The sequence below is a fragment of the Botryllus schlosseri genome, chromosome 2 (assembly GCF_051294905.1).
Source record: "Botryllus schlosseri isolate E-star chromosome 2, Bs_hap1, whole genome shotgun sequence".
Lineage (NCBI taxonomy): Eukaryota > Metazoa > Chordata > Ascidiacea > Stolidobranchia > Styelidae > Botryllus > Botryllus schlosseri.
In genome coordinates, this window is record NC_137237.1 from 18,766,797 (window position 1) to 18,790,760 (window position 23,964).

General features: G+C 40.7%; 2 protein-coding genes across 7 annotated transcripts in view; one reads left to right on the top strand and one right to left on the bottom strand.

Moving 5' to 3' along the window:
* The first annotated feature begins 1,100 nt into the window (after positions 1-1,100).
* Positions 1,101-23,964, top strand: part of LOC145433982 (histone-lysine N-methyltransferase 2C-like) — a 60,358-nt gene continuing 37,494 nt past the window's right edge. For all 6 annotated transcript variants that reach the window (XM_080311245.1, XM_080311246.1, XM_080311249.1 and 3 more), the window contains exons 1-26: positions 1,101-1,954; positions 2,031-2,119; positions 2,196-2,333; positions 3,299-3,538; positions 3,601-3,707; positions 4,269-4,354; positions 4,409-4,537; positions 5,234-5,333; positions 6,625-6,763; positions 8,369-8,483; positions 8,553-8,630; positions 9,237-9,359; positions 12,139-12,487; positions 13,284-13,486; positions 13,953-14,133; positions 14,201-14,330; positions 14,385-14,530; positions 15,302-15,438; positions 15,527-15,679; positions 15,833-15,966; positions 17,674-17,838; positions 18,158-18,353; positions 18,456-18,565; positions 22,064-22,230; positions 23,110-23,208; positions 23,530-23,697. In XM_080311245.1, coding sequence (XP_080167371.1) covers positions 2,034-2,119; positions 2,196-2,333; positions 3,299-3,538; positions 3,601-3,707; positions 4,269-4,354; positions 4,409-4,537; positions 5,234-5,333; positions 6,625-6,763; positions 8,369-8,483; positions 8,553-8,630; positions 9,237-9,359; positions 12,139-12,487; positions 13,284-13,486; positions 13,953-14,133; positions 14,201-14,330; positions 14,385-14,530; positions 15,302-15,438; positions 15,527-15,679; positions 15,833-15,966; positions 17,674-17,838; positions 18,158-18,353; positions 18,456-18,565; positions 22,064-22,230; positions 23,110-23,208; positions 23,530-23,697 — 3,679 coding nt within the window. In that variant the 5' untranslated portion in view covers positions 1,101-1,954; positions 2,031-2,033. The remainder of the gene's footprint in view (positions 1,955-2,030; positions 2,120-2,195; positions 2,334-3,298; positions 3,539-3,600; positions 3,708-4,268; positions 4,355-4,408; positions 4,538-5,233; positions 5,334-6,624; positions 6,764-8,368; positions 8,484-8,552; positions 8,631-9,236; positions 9,360-12,138; positions 12,488-13,283; positions 13,487-13,952; positions 14,134-14,200; positions 14,331-14,384; positions 14,531-15,301; positions 15,439-15,526; positions 15,680-15,832; positions 15,967-17,673; positions 17,839-18,157; positions 18,354-18,455; positions 18,566-22,063; positions 22,231-23,109; positions 23,209-23,529; positions 23,698-23,964) is intronic.
* Positions 19,157-21,807, bottom strand: LOC145433984 (uncharacterized). Its single transcript, XM_080311253.1, has one exon. The coding sequence runs from the start codon at positions 20,026-20,028 to the stop codon at positions 19,420-19,422; it is 609 nt and encodes a 202-aa protein (XP_080167379.1). The 5' UTR covers positions 20,029-21,807; the 3' UTR covers positions 19,157-19,419.

Consider the following 23,964-nt stretch of genomic DNA (forward strand, 5'->3'; position numbering starts at 1 on the left):
CATGCAAAATAAGGTCAATCGCGACATGCAAAATAAGGTCAGTCACATGCAAAATAAAAGGTCAGTCACATGCAAAATAAGGTCAAATCGCGACATGCAAAATAAGGTCAGTCACATGCAAAATAAGGTCAATCGCGACATGCAAAATAAGGTCAGTCACATGCAAAATAAGGTCAGTCGCATGCGAAGCACGGTCAGTCGCCACATGAAGAGTGCAGACTAAGGTCAGTGGCATAAGAAAAAAAAGTTGGATTTGAAGTAAATATTTGGATATATACGCGTACTGTTTATATTCTATATGCGGCTCACCTCGTAATCGTAATAATCGTCTGATTATATTTTGTTGAAACATTTTCAGCGATTTAGGATATAGATGAGGAATGTCAATCATGGTAGGAAAGATATTTTAAATTTATTTTTCATAAGAGAAAGAGTTGAATTTGTAATTGAAATAAGGATTTGGATTTATGCGCGGACTGATAATAATATTGTACATGCGACTGACTTCATAATCAAGAAAATCATGATTATCTTTTGATTGAAACATCTTAAAATTTAGGATATAGATAAGGAATTTCAATGTTGAAAGTAGGCTACTATACAGGAAAGATATTTTGAATTTCGTTTTCATAAGAAAGAGAGTTGGATTTGTAATTGAAGTACAGATTTGGATTTATGCGCGGACTGACCTTATTTTGCATGTCGCGACTGACCTTATTTTGCATGTGACTGACCTTATTTTGCATGTCGCGACTGACCTTATTTTGCATGTTTTTGACCTTATTTTGCATGTCATCGCACCAACCCTCCTCCGGACTTTCGGAGTCGTGCGCCATCTCTGAATTTTGCACTGATGGCACCAGAGAGCATCTTGACATGGGCCCGATAACATCCAGCAGCTATTCGTTGCGCTGCTTTAATATTCATATTATTATGTGAAAAATATTACACAGTGCTTATAATTATATTTAGATTTTCTGTTGTAACATACCATTGTTCTATGAATATATTACCACAGAACTGCTGCCATTGCATTCGGTAACTAATGAATATCTTTCATAAAATGCAACAATCACTGACCTTCTAGATCTCTTTCAGGTTGATTCACTGGTAATATAATGGGATTCAAGTAATTACTCGCATATTTGTTATGGCTGTCTGATCAGTGATTGCAGCACTGGTTATAGAAAATTCGGCAGATGGCGGTAAAATAGATGAATGATTTGCGCAGTTGTGCATGTGACAGGAGAAACACTAACAAGACAACGGTAACGACGAAGATTGCGCAAGCGACGTGGACAACGCTGCGGATGCCGAACATAAATCTTGGAGGATAACAACGACGTGAAGACTCGTTTGTGACATTTCTATCGCGCGTTTCGGATACTGATAAAATCTTCGTCCGCAGTTTGTGTCGGCTTCATCGGTGTCATCGCGATAATCGCAGTCGTTTTTGCAACGTCGACATCTTCGTCGTATCGTCTACTTAGTTAATGCAACCCCCGTCGTTTTGCCGGACCAGTCGCGCTTTCGGGGTGTTGTTTTCTGTGGAGACGCTGACGCTTGTCATGCTTCGTTTCATTCGGGGTTTGGGGCTATTGAGGTGGGCGGAAGATCCCATGCAAAGATAATACAAAAATATAAACATAAATACATTTTGTGAAAAAGATACGCGGATTTTTTTAGTCTGGTAAAGTATCGCGACAGTTGCACGGGTTCGGACATGCTGCCCTGTCCTGCTGCAATTTTGGACTTGAGATAAAATGTTACATCGCATCTTGCTTTTGTCATTGCTTATCGATCATTGTTATCTTTTTACGTGAATCATATGGAAAGAATAATAAACTCTACTGTATTATCTGTAGAATGAATATTGATGATGTGAGGAGTCCTGTTATTAGTCGAAGAGGCATTGACTCATAATTCATTTTGGGATTCTACTAATTTACTATGCGTAAGTGACGATTTATAATTTCCTGATTTCGTCAATAGAATGCGTTAGTTGATGGCTTAATCCATTCCTATTGAAGGAAATGTCTTCTGCAAACGATTCCCAACCAGTACAGGAGGAAGAGTGTAGAAGTCGTGATGTCAAGTCATCCAAAGAAAAGAAACGCCGGTAACATTAATTTTCAGATACGAAGATGTCAGTATTCATGCAAAACCATTCCTAAATGTGATCTTTTATATAACAGTCGGCGTAGTCGCAGTAAGCAGAAGGAAACTCCAGAAGCTCCTGTGACCGAAGGAGAATTGCCTGCTGAGGAAGATGGAAACAATTCGAATTCTTCGACCCCAATTTATGAAAGATCTGACGACTCTATATACCCGGTGTATGCAATTGATAACTAAATATTCCACTTTTTTAATGCTTAATACTCAGTGATATAGGTCTTTCTATGCATTAAAATTGGAGTAGCCTACCTCAAATTTCCAAATTTATTCATGCATAAAACAATATATTTAGTATTCCGAGCATTGGCAAGTTGATTTTTTTTTCTGCTGCAATTACCTGTTTATGGGTTTGGTTCAAATATCCAGAAATTTTTGCAAAACTTTCACATGTGAGAAACATGATCTTTAAAGCTCGCTGATTAACGTGGGAAGATATCTGCTACCTTTCTCTTTTTTTATCAAAGTAGCTTATGTCGATTTTAAGCATTTTGAGAAAATTAACTTTATGTAAAGTTTTCATTTTCTTTCGGCCATATAGCGACGATATTTGACTTTGCAACAATGTGACAAGCATGGTTTTGACCACGTCCGAAAAACTTTACCAAAACTTTATTTTCTATCAATTTGAAAAATGGATCTCCAAATTTGAAAAAATGAACATAAGCTACTTTTATTCCACCACGGCGATATAGCAAAGTCAGCAGAATCATACCAACATTCAACAGTGTGGATGATACTTCCCAAATATTCTTTTTGATTCTCTCCAATATATTCAATTTGATATCAGTCAAAATTTTGGAAAAATTGCCATGTAAATTTCGGGAATTATTCATAATAATTATAATTCTTTTTATTGGGTGACACGGTGACGGTGACTATCCCTTGTATTTTTTACGAGTCTGATAAGTTTAATACTTACTATCCTTGCGCAAAATCTTTTTGAATTGTGATCTGCCTTTATTAATCCTAGTGTAACATTTCTTATTTTGAGGTCGAAATATCAGATATAATCGAAGTTTGGGTTTGTAGAATCATGTCATATGACGTGTCTTACGTTTTTCATTTTAATTCCATTACACAAAACATAGTTAATATTAATGTGAATATCCAACCTGTGTTTCAGAGGCGGGACTCGATGTGCGTTTTGCTACTGTGGGGAGAAAAGCTTGCTGGGGCAAGGCGATTTAACCCGCTATAGTCCGTCGTCTGGCTTCAATCCTTTCAAAAAACCGCCCCTCAGAGCTAGAGGTAGCCGAGAAATGCTGTATGGCTCGTCACCTGGCTCCAGTGGATCCCAAGATAATTACCTCAATATGGAAAAAGTTACAAAGACAGCGGCTCAAAGGAGAGGTAGCAAGCAAATGTATGTTGGATATACTTGTACCGAATTCTGTTAAAGACGTTCAGCTGATAATTTACATTTAGGCGAGAGACCATGAAAGCTGTACCCAAACCGAACGAGTATGTTGATGAACTTTCTACTGTTGGATCGTCAGAGGTTTTGGATGTTGGACTCGTGTTTGAACCTTCGGGTGAGCGTGTGTATGCGAGCGATGCTCTGTAACCTGGGATCTGGTAAATGGCAAACAGGAGACAAAGTATTACGGCACACCAAATCAATTATAGAGCAGAATGGAACGGATGTAAAGTAGCCCACTCTAGTAACTTTTTAATAGTTTCTGTTGGCAAGTCGTACATTTGGTGTTTGTTAAATATGACCCGTGACATGCAGCCCATTATTGAGTAATGCAGGGTGGTTACTAATGCTACGTAGACTAATATTTCGAGAATATTTCCCATGGTTGCTCACCCGTTATGACTGTATTTTTCCGGAAAAGCAATGCAAATTTTCACTTCACATTTTCAGGCGGGATCTTAATACTATTTGACGGTTTGAAGTGTAAGATAATAGGTATGAATTTCTGAAATAGAAAAAAAATTGGACCAACTCGTAGATATATTATATTAAGTCCTTGTTGTTGTTAGTATCAGAAGTAGAAGGAAACTACTCTTATCATTGTACGAAATTATCCTACCGATACTCTACATTCATGTGAGGTATCTAGTATAATTGGAGTATTGCCACTTTACAGGACACGTGACGGCTCACCATTGCTGCGCCGCCTGGTCGGAAGGCGTGACTCAGAATGAAAGCTACAATCTACTGTGCGTTGATAAGGTGGTGTTTTACGCGGTTGGGTATGTCTCGGGTTTTTACATTGCTCTTTTCCAGGCTGTCCACGCCGGAATGTCCCAACGCTGTCACTCGTGCTCGAGATACGGCGCTACCATCAAGTGCCGGGCACCCAAGTGCGAGCGCTTATTCCACTATCCATGCGCTGCTGGGAGCGGCTGTTTCCAGGTAATTTGTGTTTCGCCCTCAAATTCTTCAAGCAGTAAGCGACCTCCTGGACGCTATGTCCAATGTGCGTAGACTACGTGAGATGTATGAAAGTAAATAATCGGACTATACTTAATCTACCTGTTTGTTGTCGGATTTTTTAATGCATATGCAAATATTTTTGAATTTTGTATCATTTTATTGCTAATTCCTAATGTATGATCCACTAAATCAGAGTGGCGCGAAAGGGGGGTTACCGATGTGGGCTAGACTAAGTTCAAATGGGTTTTAAGAGAGTGCCAAGCACAAATAGACTCGTATGCTGACTTTGAGAATGGATATTTTGGACAAGATTTTTAAATTTATTCAATGACTTAATGATCACGCTTGATGCGATTTCATTTCTGTTATTTGCGATTTATATTGTAGTTCGATATTGAATTTCGTTAAGAAATCTGGCCATTGCAGGTACCAATTCTTGAGATTGTCGACTATTAGAAAGCGCATGTGCAACCCTCGGTGTTACCGTGTTATCTATATCTGGTCCAGTTTCAAAAAAGGTTGCACACATCTGCAGTACAAGCTTGTCTTTAATTCTTTGGTTTCCTGTGCCATATGTTAATTGCAGTACGACTAGTTTCGGAATAATTTCTTGGTCTTGAAATTGCGTCAGTGACTTGTTAGCCTGTGAACTGACTACCATTCCTTCGAACACAGGATATAAAGTCGATGTCTTTGCTTTGCACGGATCATTTGGAGCTAGCTTCTACAATTGCTGATCCCGACGAATTGAACTGCGCCGTCTGTGACAGTCCAGGTGACAATGCCTATTATTAACATATGTAGAGAGTTATTTAGAAAAGAAATTGGTTTGCCGCTTGAACAATGTACCACAATCTATGCTCCTTGCATTGCTCTGATTGCGTAAAGGCTGTTTTGCTGCCTCTGGTACTTGTTCTTGGAACTCGCACTGCATAACGTATTCACTGAAAGCTGATGCAAACCTACTTGAGGAATGCCTCTTCAAAGGGATGTGTTGTTTCTTTATTAAGTAGTAGCGCAAACTCAAAATGACCCCTTGGTGTTTTTAATTTGCATTTAATGGCAAGAAGCGATCATTCTGTTTTAGAATGCGGTTGCCTACCAGATGCATACCGTACTAATATTATTTAGGTCTGTGTATAAAATTTGATTGAGAAGTGATTTTGTTGCCGCCTGCTCAACTAGCCAAAATCAGACCACCACTGATTTCAAATGTGAAGATGATTCTCATATATCTAACCTTTCCCACAAATAATTTTTGATAGTGTAGAAATTTAGGCTACACTGATCTTAAAATTTTTCTTCATAATGAGACGGGTTCTGAGACAGTATATAAGTTTCCTAGATTCCTGATTGGCCATTTTTCAATGATTGAAATGGATGAATTGTTGCATAATTTTAGAAATATCGTCTTTCAGTTATTTCGCAGAATTATTGTTTGATTCTGGATCGAGCCAGACTCATTCAGACCTTTGACTTCATTTACGTATTATCTCATTTTCCAGGTAGCAAAGGCCTGTCGATATCAATCAACACTCTAACTAGGGTGTTCCCCGGATTTATTTACGCAAAAAATCACTACTGATCCATTAGTCCGTCATATTACTATGATCGGTAAACAGATATGCTATGTGTTATTGATTGTAATAGTAGGTCCGCCTCCAACATGCATTTGTTGAAACTTTGTCAAGTCTTATTAATATGGAAGTAACTGTGCAAGGCACGGCCGATATTATCAACAACAGATGGCTGATGCTGAAGCCTGATATTGAATTGTTCTACGAAATGAACTCAAGAGGGTAATTTACAGTTAAATCTCATTAATTACCCCCTCCCCCGTAATGATATAATTCCCCTGGTCCATATTCAGATGGCATGTTCAGAACAAATTGACCGTGATTAAGGTTGAGTGTTCTTCATAAATAATAATAATTCAAGTGAATAATATGTCGACATGTCAGAACACTTGTCACGGCAGATGTCCAGCCAGTTCAGGCAGAAAAAATATATCACTGCTAATGCAGCAGGTAGTAGCTTTACAATAATCTATTGTTTCTTTCTGGCAGGTCAAATATCGGATCTTTTGTTTTGTACGTCCTGCGGCCACCATTATCACGGCGACTGCCTGTATCCGCACGTTGACGTCAACCCGATGGTGCGGGCAGGTTGGCAGTGTCCAGAGTGCAAAATATGTCAGACATGCAGGTATACCTTTGTTTTATATTTCATCTCTAATGCCCGTCTATGACAAGTGACAGTGGCGCGTATATTGATGAGACATGATGTTAGGCGTAATGTCGTTGCCAGGGAAGGGCATATATCTTGAACCGAGCTTCGTATTTCAAGTTTTCGCCGCTTTTCTCACAAATAGTCCAATTTCATATTTTTTTCGTAATTTCGTCATTTTCAACAAGTATAATGAAAAATAAATACTTGCGTCGAGCAATAATGACAACAACAATCTGCATGTACTTCTTCGTTCACACGCTTTCCACAGATATGTGTCTGAATTTTGAGTTTCTGCGTTCTGTTCCTTGTTTATAGTTCTTGTCAATTCACAATGGATTGATTATTCTTCATCAATTCGAGCCTATCAATTAGAATCCTGCTTGAGTCGTTGTAGGTCGTCGTGACGATACTAGGTATAGGTGCATATGCATAGGCAAGTTTTCACTTGGGCTGGACAGAATCGAGTACCTGAATGCTTCGATTCCAAATAGAGTATTAAAATTGGAGTTGAGTTTTTGATTATCAATCATTATCATGCCACACACATATGGAAAAGCCGAAATGGGTTTGGTACCTTACATTTGAACGCAACTTGATCAGAAATAATTTCATGTGTGTCTGAATGTCTACCAAAATACAACGCATTGTGACAACGCCGTGGGATGACCGGCACTTCACAAAAATCATTTTTCCAGGTGAGAAACGTATTAGTTTAGTAATTGTTTAATTGACTTGCACTGCTTTACCCGAATCATTAATAACAATACCGCACTCAAGTTCAAGTACTCGGATCACTGTGCTCAGCCCTAGTCGTCAGCGGCGAGCAACCCATTTCTACTCTGAGAACTTGCCTATTACTCTAATAGCAACTTATCTCTGTTTCTTAGTCTGTTCAGTGCTTACAGTGCTCCCCCTTAACCAACCCTCTTGTATAGTTTGAATCGAACGAATATAGTTGATGCGTTTATATTTTCATGGGTGTGTGGATTGGTAGTGCATTATACCATATCAATTTGTTTCAACTTCTCGACGCTTTGTATTCAATCCTCTAATTTGGCTGATAATACCAGACTGTAGCATACCGCTATACAGTTACTCGGGTGTTTTTTTAGCAGTTGTAGGTGTGCGGGAGCGATACGATGCCTTTTCGGATGTATAGTTAACTTTATATTCGTTGTTTGATTCAAGATAAATGTTGTTCGATTAATCTGTCTTTCACACAACTTGCAAAATTTAACAACTCTGAATCATCACTCATACGTCGAAAATTCAATTTGACTTGAATTGTGACTTGACTCGTGACTGACTTGACTCGAGTCACCTTCGAAAATCGATCAACTTGAGTTGACTCGAGTCAAAATGTGCAATGACTCGTGACTTGACGGTAGCGACTTGATCCCAACACTGCTCAGTAGTACTATGCCATTGAACAGGCTATGCCCATGAAGGTGTAGTACAGAGATTCCTATCCATAAATGAGATTACAGAACACGCATGTCTGAAAAGCCCCAAAACCCGACGCGTTGTCTCGAGCATTTGTGGTTTGATATTGGCGTAACGTTCCGTTGTTTTCATCGGCAGGCAACCCGGCGACGATAATAAGATGTTGGTTTGTGATGCTTGCGACAAAGGATACCACACCTTCTGTCTGCGACCCGCCATGACGTTTATCCCGAAAAACGGATGGTGCTGTAAAGTGAGAGTTTATACTTATTGTATTTGCGTGACCGCCATGACTTCAATAGCACATGCGTTCTCTCTGTAGATGTGCAGACGATGTACGGACTGCGGATCGAGGACACCCGGCAATGGGCCTAGTTCACGATGGCACATTAATTATCAGGTATGTCCCCACGTCCATGAGATTTGAGCCGTCGGTTCATTTTTGTGTCATTTCTAAACAGATTGTTGTTAGATTTGAGAGAACAACACCTCAAATCAAATGTCAAACTTGAGTATTTTGGCCCTGCTCTGAGCTAAATAATGGAGCCATTTTTCTTACTTGTATTCAAGTGCCTATGACATCATATTTGGTAATACAAATGTTGTTATACAAAGTTCTTTTGAATTCTCTACTACTTGTTGACTATAACCCCTGTGTCAGTGTCAGCCAAAATATTCAGGTTTATTTCGATTTGAATGTATTATTCAATGGCAATCTGAAGTTCTGCACCTCCAGGAGCCTCTTCAAGCACTGCGTTTTGCATTCTAAATCGCTTCGATGAAGCTTCCCACTAGATAGTATAGCACAATTTCACAATGTACTTGCTTCGCTCGATAGTAGCTTGCTCATGGCTGTACGAAAATGAGTGGAATTTTCGTATATTTTTTTAATTGGTAATGGCAGAAATGGTAAGGATGATAATTTGGTGGAATCGATGATGTGACAAAGCTGGAAAAGCAAAATTGTAAATTGGGTTATCGGGTCCTGATTCCACTCTTCTTGCAGGTTTGCGACAAATGCTACCAGCTACGAAACAAGGGCCATTCCTGCCCGGTGTGCAGTAAAGCTTATCGCAACATTCCGGCGTCTCGTGTTGAGATGGGACTCTGTACCAGCTGCAATAAATACGTAAGCCTACATGTTCTGGGATTTCTTGAACCATCAGCCTAATTTTGGAACTGAAAACGGTTGGGAAAACAGCCTATAGATCAGAGGTCTCAAACTCAAATGTGCTCACGGGCCAATTTCCAGTTTTTGATGACGCCGCGGGCCGCAGCATCAATAATAGGGTTATTCAATGTATAATTTCCAAGTATATAGCCCTTGTTTGACGGAAGCTTGCGGACAGGCATTCCACAAATATCGTGAAAATATAATTTAGTAATTATTGTACTATTCACGCTTGACACGGAAAAAATCACATTTTCAAATATTTTAATAAAATTGTTTTGTGCCGGGCATAATTTGTTAAAATAATGAGTTATAGACATCATGTGAGAGGATGCATAATGACATTGTCAAACTGTCGGGTTGTAATATTGCAGCTAGTGGACTTTTGACGTGCCAAAATTTCGTGCAGACCATTTTAAAATCTACTGAAGATTGATCTGATATCAGAGCGGTGTTGCCCAATCCTGTTTTTGATGTATTCGTGATAAGTATGCTATTGTTACTGTCATTGCCAAAGTCAAATGAAATCAGCATTCGATTTTGCGTCCGATTATTACTGGAACATGTCAATAACAACTTAAACATAATCATTATTGAGCCATAGTAATAGCATTGTTTCTGAACTTTAGCGATCGTATCCCTCGTGCTTGCAATAAGATTTCTCGTAGCCCCTGTTCATTTTCAACACAATTTCTAATGGTAGGGCCTACATAGGCCTACCTACCTATAATAAAATCAGAAAGCACATTCACCGTACTACGCGCGAAGACCATTTTCCAGTTGAATAAATTGGCCAAGAAATATTCCACAGCATATAGGCCTAATTCCACAATGCATCTCCCTGATGTGGGGCTTCGTACCCCGAAGGGTCTACGGACCCTGGTTAAGAGCCCCTGGAATAGAAACGTCCAATCGTCGATCAATTCATTGGTGTTACAGCTGTGGAGCGTACTACTAACTTACTCGTCACCAGTAATAACATAGATGAAGAAAACAAACAACACCCAGCAGCATGTTACAACTATACGTCACAGGGGTCTCACAATACCGATGGTTGCCATACTGACCTGATAAGATAGCTAGATACCATACGCAACGAAAGCTACCACCTTTTGATATATCACTATTCCCCATGATAGTTTCATAGATTGTTGCGTCCGTAGGATTACCAAGTCACCGTTCCGAGTCGCAAGTCCCTGTGTGATTTTAACGGTTGCCCGACTCAACTCGAGTCCGTTTTATTTCTTAATCACCCAGTCAATCCGAAATCGAGTAATTTTACGAAAGGTCGCACCAAACCAAATCTGAATTTTCAATCACAAATCAGCAATGGGTCAAGTTTTATCATCATGAACTAGAAATGTAATAGCTGATCTTCTACCGCATGGTAGCTTTTAAAAGTGATGTGATGGAGTAGTTCGTGGAGATTTCAGTGGTTTTTATAGTAGTTTCAGAGTGAACTTCGAATTTTTATATCTAAATGAGATATGTGGCACTTGACCATATTGTCGAATACTTGAAATTTCATAATGCCGTCGCGGGCCGCACAAAATGTTCTCGAGGGCCGCATGCGGCCCGCGGGCCGCGTGTTTGAGACCTCTGCTATAGATATTGATCAGTGATCACATACGAGTTAGATTGTGTTATGGACATCTCGGTGGTCATAGTAGGCGGTGTTGCTACTCAGTAGATGTAAAAGTAGGCCTACTGTAACCGCAAATTTCTGTTCAATTAGTAGTAGTAGCGGTACCGACTTCCAAGAAAATAAAGATTTGAAGTAGCTAAGCCTTAAAAATTGTCAAGTAGAAGAGGAATTCGTCTAAAAACAGGTAGTGTAAGCAGGGTTGTAATAACTCGAGTCGCGATTATTTGGTGACTCGACTTGACTCGAGTCATTTTTCAAATGCGTAAATGACTTGACTCGAGTAAATTTTTGTATTGACTCGACTTGACTCGAGTCATTTTTCAAATGCGTAAATGACTTGACTCGAGTAAATTTTTGTATTGACTCGACTTGTGCTCGAGTCATTGTGCAAGACTCGAACCAAGTCATATGACTCGAGACTAGAACGGCCAAGACAGACATTTCACTGTAACCTGGAAGCATAGTTAGTTAAGTTACCACATTATTGGCATTTCGTCTATCAGTCTTTGAAAATAGGGCCAGAAACTGTTGAGACCGAGGAAAATTACTGTTTTGAATGTGAGCCATTCCATATGCCTCGAGCAGGGTTGAAAAAAGTAAGTTGAAGCGGACTGTACTGAAAACTGAACAGTCAACATAATGACTTGGACTTGGACTCGGACTTGACTCGGTGGTGAATTGAAAATGACTCGACGTGACTCGAGTAGTTGAGATTGCCTTGTGACTTGGTGACTTGGTACAACCCTGATTGTCACACAGTCAAAACTTGCCTTGGTACTTTGAAAAGTAGAAGTACTTTGTATCTGACCACCTCTAGTAATAAACAATATAGCCTTGTAATGCTCCGAAAGATTATTATTGTCAAAACGATATCCAATGTGCCAGACACGACACTATCAACCTATCAAAATGTATTGAGTGCTATATTACATACTTTGGTATCAAAAAATTTTTGGTTGGAAACATTTCATCAGCAAAACAGCACTCGATTCATTGAGTATGAGCGCACCTTATGTACCGAAGAGACATAGTAGAAGCCATCTGTTCCGAGCCTCTCTACGATAACATCAAACGTTGGCGTTGTTTCTCTAGGTTCATTGGACTTGCGAGGAGGAAATCTACCTGGACGCGTGTCAGAACGCGTCTGACGATTACAAGTGCCCGCCGTGCCGTAACCCGCCAGCTATGGCCGTCTCCGACGTCATCATGGCTGAATTGTCTCCTCAACCGGCGCCACCGGAAGCTACTGCACCGGCGGCCGAAGAACCCGTTCCGCCGCCCTTACCGGAGCCGGCGAAAGACGCGGAGCCGAAGGAGCCCGCTGCTCCCGTGGAAGTGATCGCGCGACCGCCGACGCCGACCAATGTGTGCGCCGCCACGAGGAAGCGAGCCAGCACTTCTTCAAGTGTCGGGTCGGATAAAGGAGGCTGCGCTCTCAAAGGTATGTTCATTCGTTCGTGGACGCTGGACATATCAACATGCGAGCGGATTAGAATTGGAATTACAGCTACAAAGATTTTTCCGCATTGGAGTCAAATTAGAATTAGCCTATAGCAACGCGGGTTTTTTCCAAGTTAGATTAGAATTAGAGTCACTGAATTTGCGAAAACTTTGACATTGCATCAAGTTCCGTTCATATGAAGTCAGTGTTCATTCTTATGCGCATAGCATGAGAATAGCAAATGTCTGTACAACAAGCTTGGCTCGTTTATCCGCTGTACACTTCTCTTGTTGCATTTGCAGGAAAACCAAAAATTATATTAGAATTAAAATTCGAGTATAGAAACATTTCACAAATTAAATTAGAATTAGAACAAAGGGACATTTTACAATTATTAGAATAAAATTAGAATGCCGGCATTTTGCTCTAATTAGCCAACTAGAACCATCCAGTTGTCCCAGTCTACATGCGAGATAATAGCATGTAACGCTTGCTCATGTGGGTTTGGGTTAGATTTAGGGTTAGGTCCGGGTTTGTGTAAGGTTTCGTTTTGGGGCTAGGGTTAGGATTAGTGTTGGGGTTTAAGCACCGAATGCTCAATTGTCGTTTTTTATTGTTTCGCATGCCACTCAAATGATGGGCCACCGTGTTCATTGGGTTTTCTCCTGTCACTGGGCCTTGTCGAGCCGTGTGTGTACATGTGAAACTATCATAAATTTTACCATAGTCCTTTATCGTCGGAAATTGACACTTATCGAGACTTTTCACTGTAACGGATGTACCTTTTTCGCCGCAGGTAGCAGCCTTGATCCGATGCTAAGCGTCGGGGACAATAGCAACGATCCAAGCGGATTCGTGAGGGATGCGGAAATGTCGTCTCCGCCGCCCAAGATTCGTCACCTCAGTTTGGAAGAAAGCTCGACACCAAAGAACAAAACCATGTCGCAAGCCTCAGCGGACGGGAACCTGGGAAACCTTTTCCACGACGACAACGCCCAAGTATATATTTCTATCGCTGTTTGTGTTGTCAGTTACGGTCGGATTATGACGTTGATATTCCGCAGAGCTCTTTGTGGGGGCTGCGTGATATTGTATTTGTCATTGCTTATATTGGACGATTGTGTAACGTCACAATTTCAGGATTATGTACGTTGCGGTGTGACTTTGTGAGAGCATAATGTTGGCTTAATGTATTTTGCATCTACCTCGTTGTATCAACATGTCCATTTTTGGAATTACAGTGAATTTTATAAGTGAATGATGCTATGCGGTGCCGTCCCATCTACTTACTGCATTCGTGACTGTCCTGCTTTCGTCATATGCCACTTATGAGTTGTTTCACCAAGATTTGATGTTCAGTCGTTCTGATCGAAACGATTTTCTTGCAATTAAAATGACCGCTATCAAATGTTAATCGAACTCTCCCAAATTTGGTGTTCTGAATATTACTCATATTCAATTTCAGGACGCTATATCTCTGTTCGGCATGGACTCTCTCCCGCAATCGTCAACAAAACCGACCCCGATGCTCTCACCCACGGCTACCCCCGTTACGGAGGATGAAAAGGCACCGGTGCCTGATGATATTTCGCCTATGGATTTTCCGAAAATTGCTACATCGCCAGTCCGCAGTCCGTCTATTTATGGTAGTAATCGAGGAGTTATGTCATACTAGTGTGACTTGCGTCTCAAGTCATGGTGTATCTTTTGCAGACACACCCGTCATGAAACCTCCCGGTCCTGGTATCGGAAAGCCCGGCGCTATGTTCGGCCGGGGGAAACCGTTTGGTCACAAGAAAAAACCGGCCACCGCCAAGTCCCGAGGCAAAGGAAAGGGGAAAGGGTGAGGCGTCAAATCGCGATGCTCTGTCTCAGAGTTCATTGTATTCCGTTACAGCCATAAACGGGGCAGTCTGTCTGGCCCGCGGAAGCGTCCGCGTGGCGGAAAAGGCAGCGCGGCGTACTCTCCGTCGGAAAGGATTGCTCCTAGACGCGCGAGGCGGTCTTTCAATAAACAACCTTCTCTTTCGCCAGCTATTATGGGTATTATTGCTCATCTTCCAATACTTTTCAAATGTTAATGCTATCGCTACTCGGAAAATTCTCGACAACAGCTGGTCAAATTAGTCATTATTGGTTCTCAAGTAGAAGTAGAATTAATTTCTGCTCAAAGAAAAGTAGTAGTAACAATTTCCGAGTAAGTAAAAATAGCCTAGTTTTGGCTAAAATATGAAAACTGTCATGTAGAAGTGAGAGTGGTCTAAAATCATACCCACTGCAGCAAGTAGCCAAACTATGCGAAACCTGCTGAAGAAGTACTTTGAAATATGAGAAGTTCTCTGATACTGACCACCTCTGTGTTTGAGCTGCCTCTTTGTTCGTTCTGGGGTAGAATTTTACGGGGCTACCTTCAATTGTAGTGGTTTTCTACCTGGGGGTCATTGCCTGTTTTTAAGGTCCTGACTTTCTTTATTCGGGCAAAGGTGCTCACCATTTTTTATCGGAATAAAGGGACGAGTTTTTTTGCTGTTGTGATCTTACCGTGATTTTGCTCTTGATTTTTAAATGCTTGGAAAGTGGTTGTCATGTGTAATGTAAGTCGTGTGCGTGGGGTCGGACAGACGAACAGTTGACCTTGCTAGCACTCTATAAAAATGTATTGCAATTCGGAACTGCGGACAGGTCAGCAGAATTAGAACAGGTCAAGTAACAGGGTGAGGACTTGTAAATTCTATTTCTTTGCCTAGGTCGTGTAGACTTGTAAGTTATCAAAGTAAATTTGTATGTAATGTAAAAGTACTCTCTCTCTGTCAGAGGAAGGTTTGCCACCCGCTTCGATTCTGACTAGGACTGAGCCGGTAGTACCGATTGCCCGCGAAGAGGAATACGGCGACTCGATGCACAACACCGTCGTGATTTGCTCGACCGATGACAAATTTACTCTGACACAGGTAATGCACGGTCGTTTTCTGACGACGTCCGGGAGCGCCGTCCATTTCTTGAAACTTGGTAAAATCTGGCAATTTTTTATGTTATTAGGATATGTGCGTCGTGTGTGGCAGTTTTGGCAAAGACTCGGAAGGCAGATTGGTTTCGTGCTCCCAATGCGGGCAATGTTATCATCCGTACTGTGTGGGGCTGAAACTTTCGAAGGTCGTGCTGAGGAAAGGGTGGAGGTGCTTGGACTGCACGGTGAGTGACTCTATGATGTTGTTTGTATTTGTTAACTGTCTTGCTTCGTCTTTTTGTCCTTCTTTTAGATGATCAATCTGATGTTGGACGATATGATAGTCGTGCTGGGTTTTTGATGTTCTCAAAGGTTTATAACTTTTTTAACCAATGCAGGTTTGTGAAGAGTGCGGTCAAGTGGACGATCCGGCTCATTTGCTTCTTTGCGACGACTGCGACATATCGTATCACACTCATTGCCTGAAACCTCCGTTGCTTCACGTTCCAAAAGGCGGATGGAAATGCAAGTGGTACGTCGATTGTTGTTCTTTAGTTGTTCACTTTTTTTTCGCGGCGGAGCATACATACTTGCAAAGTAAAGAAACGAGCGACTCTCAAAATGATAAGTCGTGCTCTAATGCTGACTTTTGGCGCGATCGCCAGCTCGGTTAACCGCAGAGGTGGTCAGTAACGAAACCCTTCTACTTTTTCGAAATACGGAAGTAGCTTTTGCCTATTCTGCTTGAGTGGTTCTGTGTTAAGTCTACCTCCACTCCTAGTTCTTAAAATTTCGATTTTTTGAAGTAGAAAGCATAGTTTCATTGCATTTTTCGTAGTGACCAGGAGAAATAGCCCCTTATCACGGTATCTGAAGAGCTAATTGAAAATTTCCTCCTTCAGTAGTGTCATGATTAATTTGCATCGGTGGCGGAGATGCACTGCAATTCCGGAGATGCCCGCATACTAACCGCTTGAAGTATGCGGTCCCACCACCAAATCTGCTTTATGAAAGTTCTTACTTGAGTATTTTTCGTACCTTCATTTTCTACTTCTACTGGAAGTAGTTATGACATGTCTCCGCAAACACTACTTTACCTTGTAACTGAGTGGACATTTACAGCGTTACTTATACCTCTACTTACGAGAACCAACATTATCTACTTTGAGACCACCTTTGGTGAACCGTTAAAAATTGAAAATTTTGAGTTACGCACAAGATCCAGATTGTATTTCGATCTGGATGGAATCCTGATTCTGGCAATGTGAAATATCTCGTTTTTCATGTGACTTCAGTGTTGGGATGACTCGAGTCATGACTTGACTCGAGTCACCTTTTTCGAATGACTTGACTTGACTCGAGTCACTTTGCTAAAATGACTTGACTTGACTTGACTCGGCGTATCAGAAATATGGATTGACTCGTGACTCGGAGCAAAATTCACAAGTCAATTTCGAGTCATCAAATAATCGGTGTCGATAAAGATCACTAAATCTTGCATATGTTCGGATTGTTCGCGAAACGCTGGTGCAACCGTGAGCGCGATCAATCATTTAATGATCGTGCGTTTTACTGAGCCTCCATTGTTCCCTCACAAATAAATTGACCGCAAACGAAGTGATCGAAGCTTACAGCTTACGTTGTCGTAAAGTAGTATAGTAAAGTAATTAATCTCTGTTTTTTTTTACCTTAACCAAACCTCTTGTTTTATTGAAATTGAATTCGAATATAGTTTAAATAGTCCTCAACCATTTGCACAGGCTCGAATTGTATCATATCGATTTGTAAAGGGGTGATGTATTGCATCCTATCAATTCGTATCTATCCTCTATTTAGGCTGGTAACTATAAACTGTGGTCAAGCAGTTCTACGTATCTGTGAGCGATACAGCGTCTTCTTGCGTGAATATTAAAGTCTATATTCGTTCATCGGTTCAAAATCAATGACCACTCAATCTGTTCTTCAGACAGCTTTCAAAATGCAATGACGTTATCATGCCTCGTGCTTCGAAAAGGCAACTTGACTTGAATTGTGACTTGACTCGTGACTTGACTTGACTTGACTCGACTTGACTCGAGTCACCTCCAAAAATCGAGTGACTTGACTTGACTCGAGTCACCTTTGAAAATCGATTGACTTGACTTGACTCGAGTCAAAATGTGCAATGACTCGAAATGACTCGTGACTTGAAGGTAGTGACTTGATCCCAACACTGGTTCCGACACTTTGAATTTTCCAGGTGCGTGAGATGCGTGCATTGTGGCAGCACCTCCCCCGGGAAGAATTGCGAATGGCAATCCAATTATCAGTCCTGCGGGCCGTGCGCGTCCGCCAACCAATGTCCGAAATGCAGGAGGAGCTATCGGGACGAAGATATAATTATGCAATGCGGAACGTGCGATCGGTATGTGAAATGAATCTGCTTCATGTGTCGCGATATTATCATCTCACCTGTCAGGTTATATTACAAGTGTTTGTTATATATAAGTCTGAATATTTCAATGTCTACAACGGGGAAATCTATATACTAAGCAAGTGTTCCAATATGCTAGGCTATATTTAATTTAGTGGTAGTAGTAGCCTACTTCTACTTCATAGTTTTGAGATTTTATTTTGGAAAAACTAGCCCTAGAATACTTACCCTTTTACTTGAAAACTTCTTCTGCTTGAGTAACAGGTATGACCCCTTTGACCACATCCGCTTGATTATGACCTCTATTCAGATGGGTCCATTCGTCGTGCGAGTCCTTGTTTAGCGAAGCCGACATCGAAAAAGTCTTGGAAATGGGGTACGAGTGCTTCGGGTGCCGCCCGAAAGACGCGACCCCGCCCCATCTCGTATTGGCCGCGCAAAGCAACGATCAGGAGCACGGCAATTTTTATATGGGCCGGACGCGTTACGAGGTCGACAATGTCAAGGTGGGTTTGGTGGATGGAAATCGACGTTTTTTTTATTTTACGACATTGCGGTTTGATTGTGCGAGTTGTTTTGTTATCATCTGTTGGCTTGTCCCGTAACAGGAATATCACAAGGACTTTACGGCGTTGACCATCAAAGGGCTTCAGCATATTCAGAAACTCATGCAAAAGCATATGGGACTGCTAAAAAAGAGACCCCAACCGGCCAGAGGGTAATTGTCTTAGTTCTTACTTATGTAGCACCATGCTTACCACGACTTACTGGAAACATTACTAGTTTTGGTTTCTGCTCCACTTTTGAGCTGCCAGCTTGTTCCAACTAGTCTTGACGGCTCATTTTGGAGCCAAATCTCTCATGGATATGGTACTTTCATCTTCACATCAATGACCCACAACCCTATTCAAACACTAGCATCCAGTCTGCAATTCTGCGTTTCTTGATGACTTGATAACTGGCGATTTGGCCTAACCTTTTTCAAACTTTGGATTAGGATTTCGATTCTATCGCATCCAATTAGGAGTCCTGAAATAACGTGCAAGGGGAAAAGGTGGCCGGTTGAAAAGTAATTTTTGTTGCTTGGAGTATTCTAGTAGGTTTTGCCTACCATGTGCTACTTACTCAATTGATTATCACTGGTCAACAAAAATTTTGTTGCATTTCTACCAACACTTGTTCTTACCTAATTTGGGGGCGCTGAATCCGAATCTGACCTTAGTTTTTTTCTGCAAGGTCTAGATTTTTTGCAAATCGAGATTTTTTATTGTATTTCTAAATTCAAATTTTCTGAAAAATTACATGATTTGTCAAATGACGTTCTTGCTTATAGTCGAATAACCAACCTCAAAACAATAATAAGTTCCCAGAAATTATTGTGTTACCACTAGCAATTGTATTTACAGACAATTAGGCACCAAATGTTTGAAAAAATGTAACAAAGAACATTTTTGCTAGTAAAATACATGAAATAAGCGAGTTTTTGTTGCAAAATGACATTGAAAAGAATGATGACAATCCACAGTATAAACTTGAAGCTATCGATGAAAAGATGCAAAAAATTCAATTATTCTACAACCCCGGAAAAAATTTCCTCTTATAACTTCTGCGTTTGTACGCTTTTTGAGGACAGTCACGTTTGATGCCCCAACAATAATCCGCCATCATATGTCGATCCCACCGACCTTGGTAGCGTTCTTCCACTGTCATGAGATCCTGGTGGAAACGCTCTCCCTGTTCATCACTGACAGCCCCAAGGTTTTCAGGGAATTTGTCCAGGTGGCTGTACAGGAAATGTACTTTTATGCTCATGTTGCATCCTAAATCACGAAACCCTGAGAGCATCTTTAATACAAGTGTTTCATAGTTTGGAGCCTTTCTGTTGCCAAGAAAGTTCTTTATAACATCTACAAAAGATAGCCATGCAGCTTTCTCCTTGACATTCATTTTCTGAATGAAGTTTTGGTCACGAATAAGTGTACGTATCTGTGGTCCATTAAACACTCCTGCTTTAATTTTATCATATGACAAAGCAGGGAAAGTATGAAGGAGATGACGAAAGGATTCATTGTCAGGATTTAGAGCTTTAACAAACTGTGTCATGAGACCTAGTTTGATGTGCAGGGGCGGAAAAACAATTTTTTCTCTGCTTACGATTGGGTTGTGTGTTACATTAGACATGCCAGCTTGAAATGTTTCACGTAAGGGCCACTCCTTCTGTGTCTAATGTTTTTCACGTGCTCTGCTGTCCCACATGCATAGATAACATGGAAATTTAGTGTATCCTTTTTGCTGACCTAGCAGAAAACTAACCATTTTGAGGTCAACACAAATGATCCAGTTGTGCTCATGATATCTGAGCAAACCCATAACAGTTTTAATGTCATCATGCCGTTCCGTCAAGACAGTGGAGTGACCAACTGGAACAGCTCCATAAACATTTCAATTGTGTAAAAGGACACACTTGAGGCTGCGCTTGGAACTGTCCAAAACAATCACCATTTTCCTGGATCGTACGAGGAGATACCCAATTGTCCGAGAAGACCAGGTATATCGTTGCAAAATACCAGCTCATTTTCCTCTGAAAAATAGGGAAGAAAGAATTCTTCTCTTTTTCGAAAAAATACCTTTACAGATTGATCCAGAACCTGTTTTCCTTGAGTCTGGAGGCTAAGAGCTCAGCTGCATGCTTGGACAAATCTAAATCACGTACGAAGTCATTCAGTTCTGATTGATTAAACTGCTGAACAGCTACTCTGGTTTCACAAAAAGAGAGTTCAGATTCAGATCCTGTATCTGTTCTTTTATACTCCATTTCCATAACCTCTTCCCTTTGCGATTCAGTTTCCTCATCTTCAGAAAATGTAAAACCACTAAACACTGGAGGAGGGAATCTATCAGAGTGCGGAAAAGGTCGTATAGCTGATGGTATACTTGGATAAGAAAGCATTTGTCGGCTCTTCCTGCCAACACCTTTTGTATTTACCATGCAAAAGTAGCAGTCAGTCGTGTGATCTTAGGGTTCACGCCACACCATTGGAATGCCAAAAGGCAGACTCTTCCGCTTTCCTTTTGTCCAGTCTCTGAGCATTTCTTCGCAGTTATGGCACACAACATGTGGAGACCATTTCTTATCTTGATCGCCAAGATGGATGCCAAAGTAAGCTCTGTAGGCACGCTTCACGAACGATGTTATATTTCGTCTTTGACGAGAAAGCGTGTACACACCACTGATATAACAAAATGAATCAGGTTTATTTTTGCATTTAAATCTACTAGAAGAAGCCATGACCAAATCTGAAAAAAGTTCAGAATCGAAAGAAAGTCTGGTGATATCTATGTGCTTAACACAACCAAAAAGAATAAAAAACCATGGTTCTAATTAAGGCTACCAGCAGACAAGTGTAAAATAGAGCTTATAGAATATCCTACAGCATCTATCCGCAATACCTCACTATAATCAAGTTGCCTAACTTCTTCAAATGCCCTTAAACAGCAGTAGGCTACAACTTGAAAGAGCTGAAAGCTTCTATCTGAAACACTGGTACTGTACCATAGTACAGACAACGCACACACAAATAGCCTAACTTTGAAAACCTGAGTAGCAGTAAAACATGCTGTTAAGCAAGCAGGCCTGCAAAACTACTCCTCCACCATGTGCAAGTCAGTCAGCAATGACTAGCAAATGTTCACAATGGTTCAGATGATGTATACAAAAAGAAAAAGGGCTGGATAGATAAAAAGTGTTCTATGCAGATCAGATTTATGCACTAAATATGTGCCACAAACGAAAAGAAAAAAAAATTGTCGATTGCATGAAAACTAGAGCATGCATAAAGAAACTGATTGCAGATTTGAAATCAGCATCCTAAAATTGTGTAGAATCAGTTAAAAAATCTCATGCAACAAGAAACGAAAAAAGATTTGTTGACCAGTGTTATGATTTAAGACCACTAATTCAACTTCTATCTCCAAGTTTTCAGTTTTTAGCGAAACTAGGCCTGGAATACTTGACCTTTTTACTTTCTTGGAAATTGTTACCTGTACTTGAATGATAACAATGTTATATTGCGTTATCTTGGAAAAACATTGCTGAGTGCTTTACATAGACGATATTGCAAACGCCAGCTACAGAACAATTTCTCACCACTATTTGTCGCGGGTGTGAGTAGCGTCATGGCAAGTTTTTCATTTTTCCTATTTCCTTCATTATCAGGAGAAGCCGTAAGCCATCCGATGTCCAAGACAAATTAGATCCCCCACCGCCTGTCTTGCCCACGCTGGAAGGGATTAAGTCTAAGCAGGCGCTGGGACAGCCGATCAACGTCGCCGATGCTGTTAAAGCGTTGCAGGAACCTTCTGAAGTTTACAGGAAGCTTGCCGGTAAGACCGTTGTACAATCGACGTAGGAAGCACTTTGGCTGAATGGAATGCGTGGTTATGAGACGGAATTGGTTCAGTAGCTTTGCTTTTGAAGATGTGTGCTCTTGTCATACCAAGTTGACATCTGAATATCAGCTATTGTATGTAAGCGTTAACAGTAGATTGCCGAAAATAAGATATGTTTGTAGGGCTCGGCGCAGTGATTAGAGCACTTGAATCTGAACTGACTAATAATGAATTGTTATGATTCAAGCCCCTTTCCACTGAGAATTATATAATCAAAAATACTTTTAATACTATCTTCCCATCATGGGCCTTAAAGCCTTGGTTGATTGTCTTACTTTATCAAAAACAAGTAGCGCAGAGCTACTGACGTTGCTGGAACTAACATTTCTGTGAAGTCAAGATCAACCCGTACCGTAAGAAAGTCAAATGGAGTAGAACAGATTTAATATGTTGACTGACTGACATTATTTTCGGATCACATAAAGGGTATTTATTTACACACATCATCCATATTTGTATGACGTCATGACGAGTGATACTCGCAGCCTAATTCTCGATTCGGAATTGAATTATTCAGGTCTGGATTTGCCCATCCCTATACGGCAATGTCAGCTCCCTCTCATGATCAATTTCTTTGGTGCTCAGATTCTTGAACCCAGCCCCATGAATCAATGTATCATGTTCACGGACGAATGTGTGTGAGTTGCTGTTTTGATTCTGAAAGCTAGTTTACTGTGTTATATTTTCTCTCTTTGAGGAAATATACAAACTTTCCTATTGTTTTACTGGGCGTGACAACCAATTCTAAAACAAATTTACCCACTTGTCATACTTCTTGGTTTCACGAGTCTGTGAAGTTGTCCCGCATTACAGAATTGATGGACACAACTCCAGTGCAAACACGAGGTGGTGAAGTGGCCCCGGCCGGTATTATGGACACTCAAGAATCGACAATAGAAGGCGCAGAGAAAAGTGAGACTTCCTATTTTTGCCCGTGTGACTATCAGAGATAGGCGGGTTTAATATATCCATTTTAAATCTTGTTCTGAATTTGAGCTTCAAATATACATATCTAAATTCAGAATTCATTTCGTGTTGTGTCCACATTCTCTAGTGGCAGAAATTTGATCAAAAAGTCGCACGAAAGAAAGTTGAGAAACATTTCATGTCCAAGTACGAATCCAATTCCAGCATCAAAATATTCCTAAATCGATGTTAGATCCAAGCTTTCATCTCTGGTGTCTATAAATGGTGTTCAATTGTACATTTTGATCTACATGGTGTGCTTTACAGGTATGCCGTCAAACGCAGAAGGCTTGAAATCTCCTCCGGTTGACGTGGAATCTGTCACTCCAAAGTGTGACGAGCCAGGTGCTGGAATGGCCTCTCCTGACCCCACTAAAGTTGCGTTGGGGATAGCAGACGGCGGAGTCAAGAAAAGAAGAAAGCCGTATCGACCTGGTAATGCTTGAAGTATTCCTATGGAATTTCAAGATTCGATTTGCTGTGTTATCATATTGTTTTATGTCGGTCATAGGTGACCAGTAATGAAGTACTACTCTTTCGAGTGATTGTTGTTAGAGCACTTCCACTTCTACTTGAACAGTTTTAGGAACTTTTAGTATACAAAGCATAAAAGTATAGTAGTCTTTAGTCTTTGGATAGGAGTGAAATTATGATCAGAACCGTGTAAAATGAAGTAGCTTTACCATATCTTGATTGGTTCAT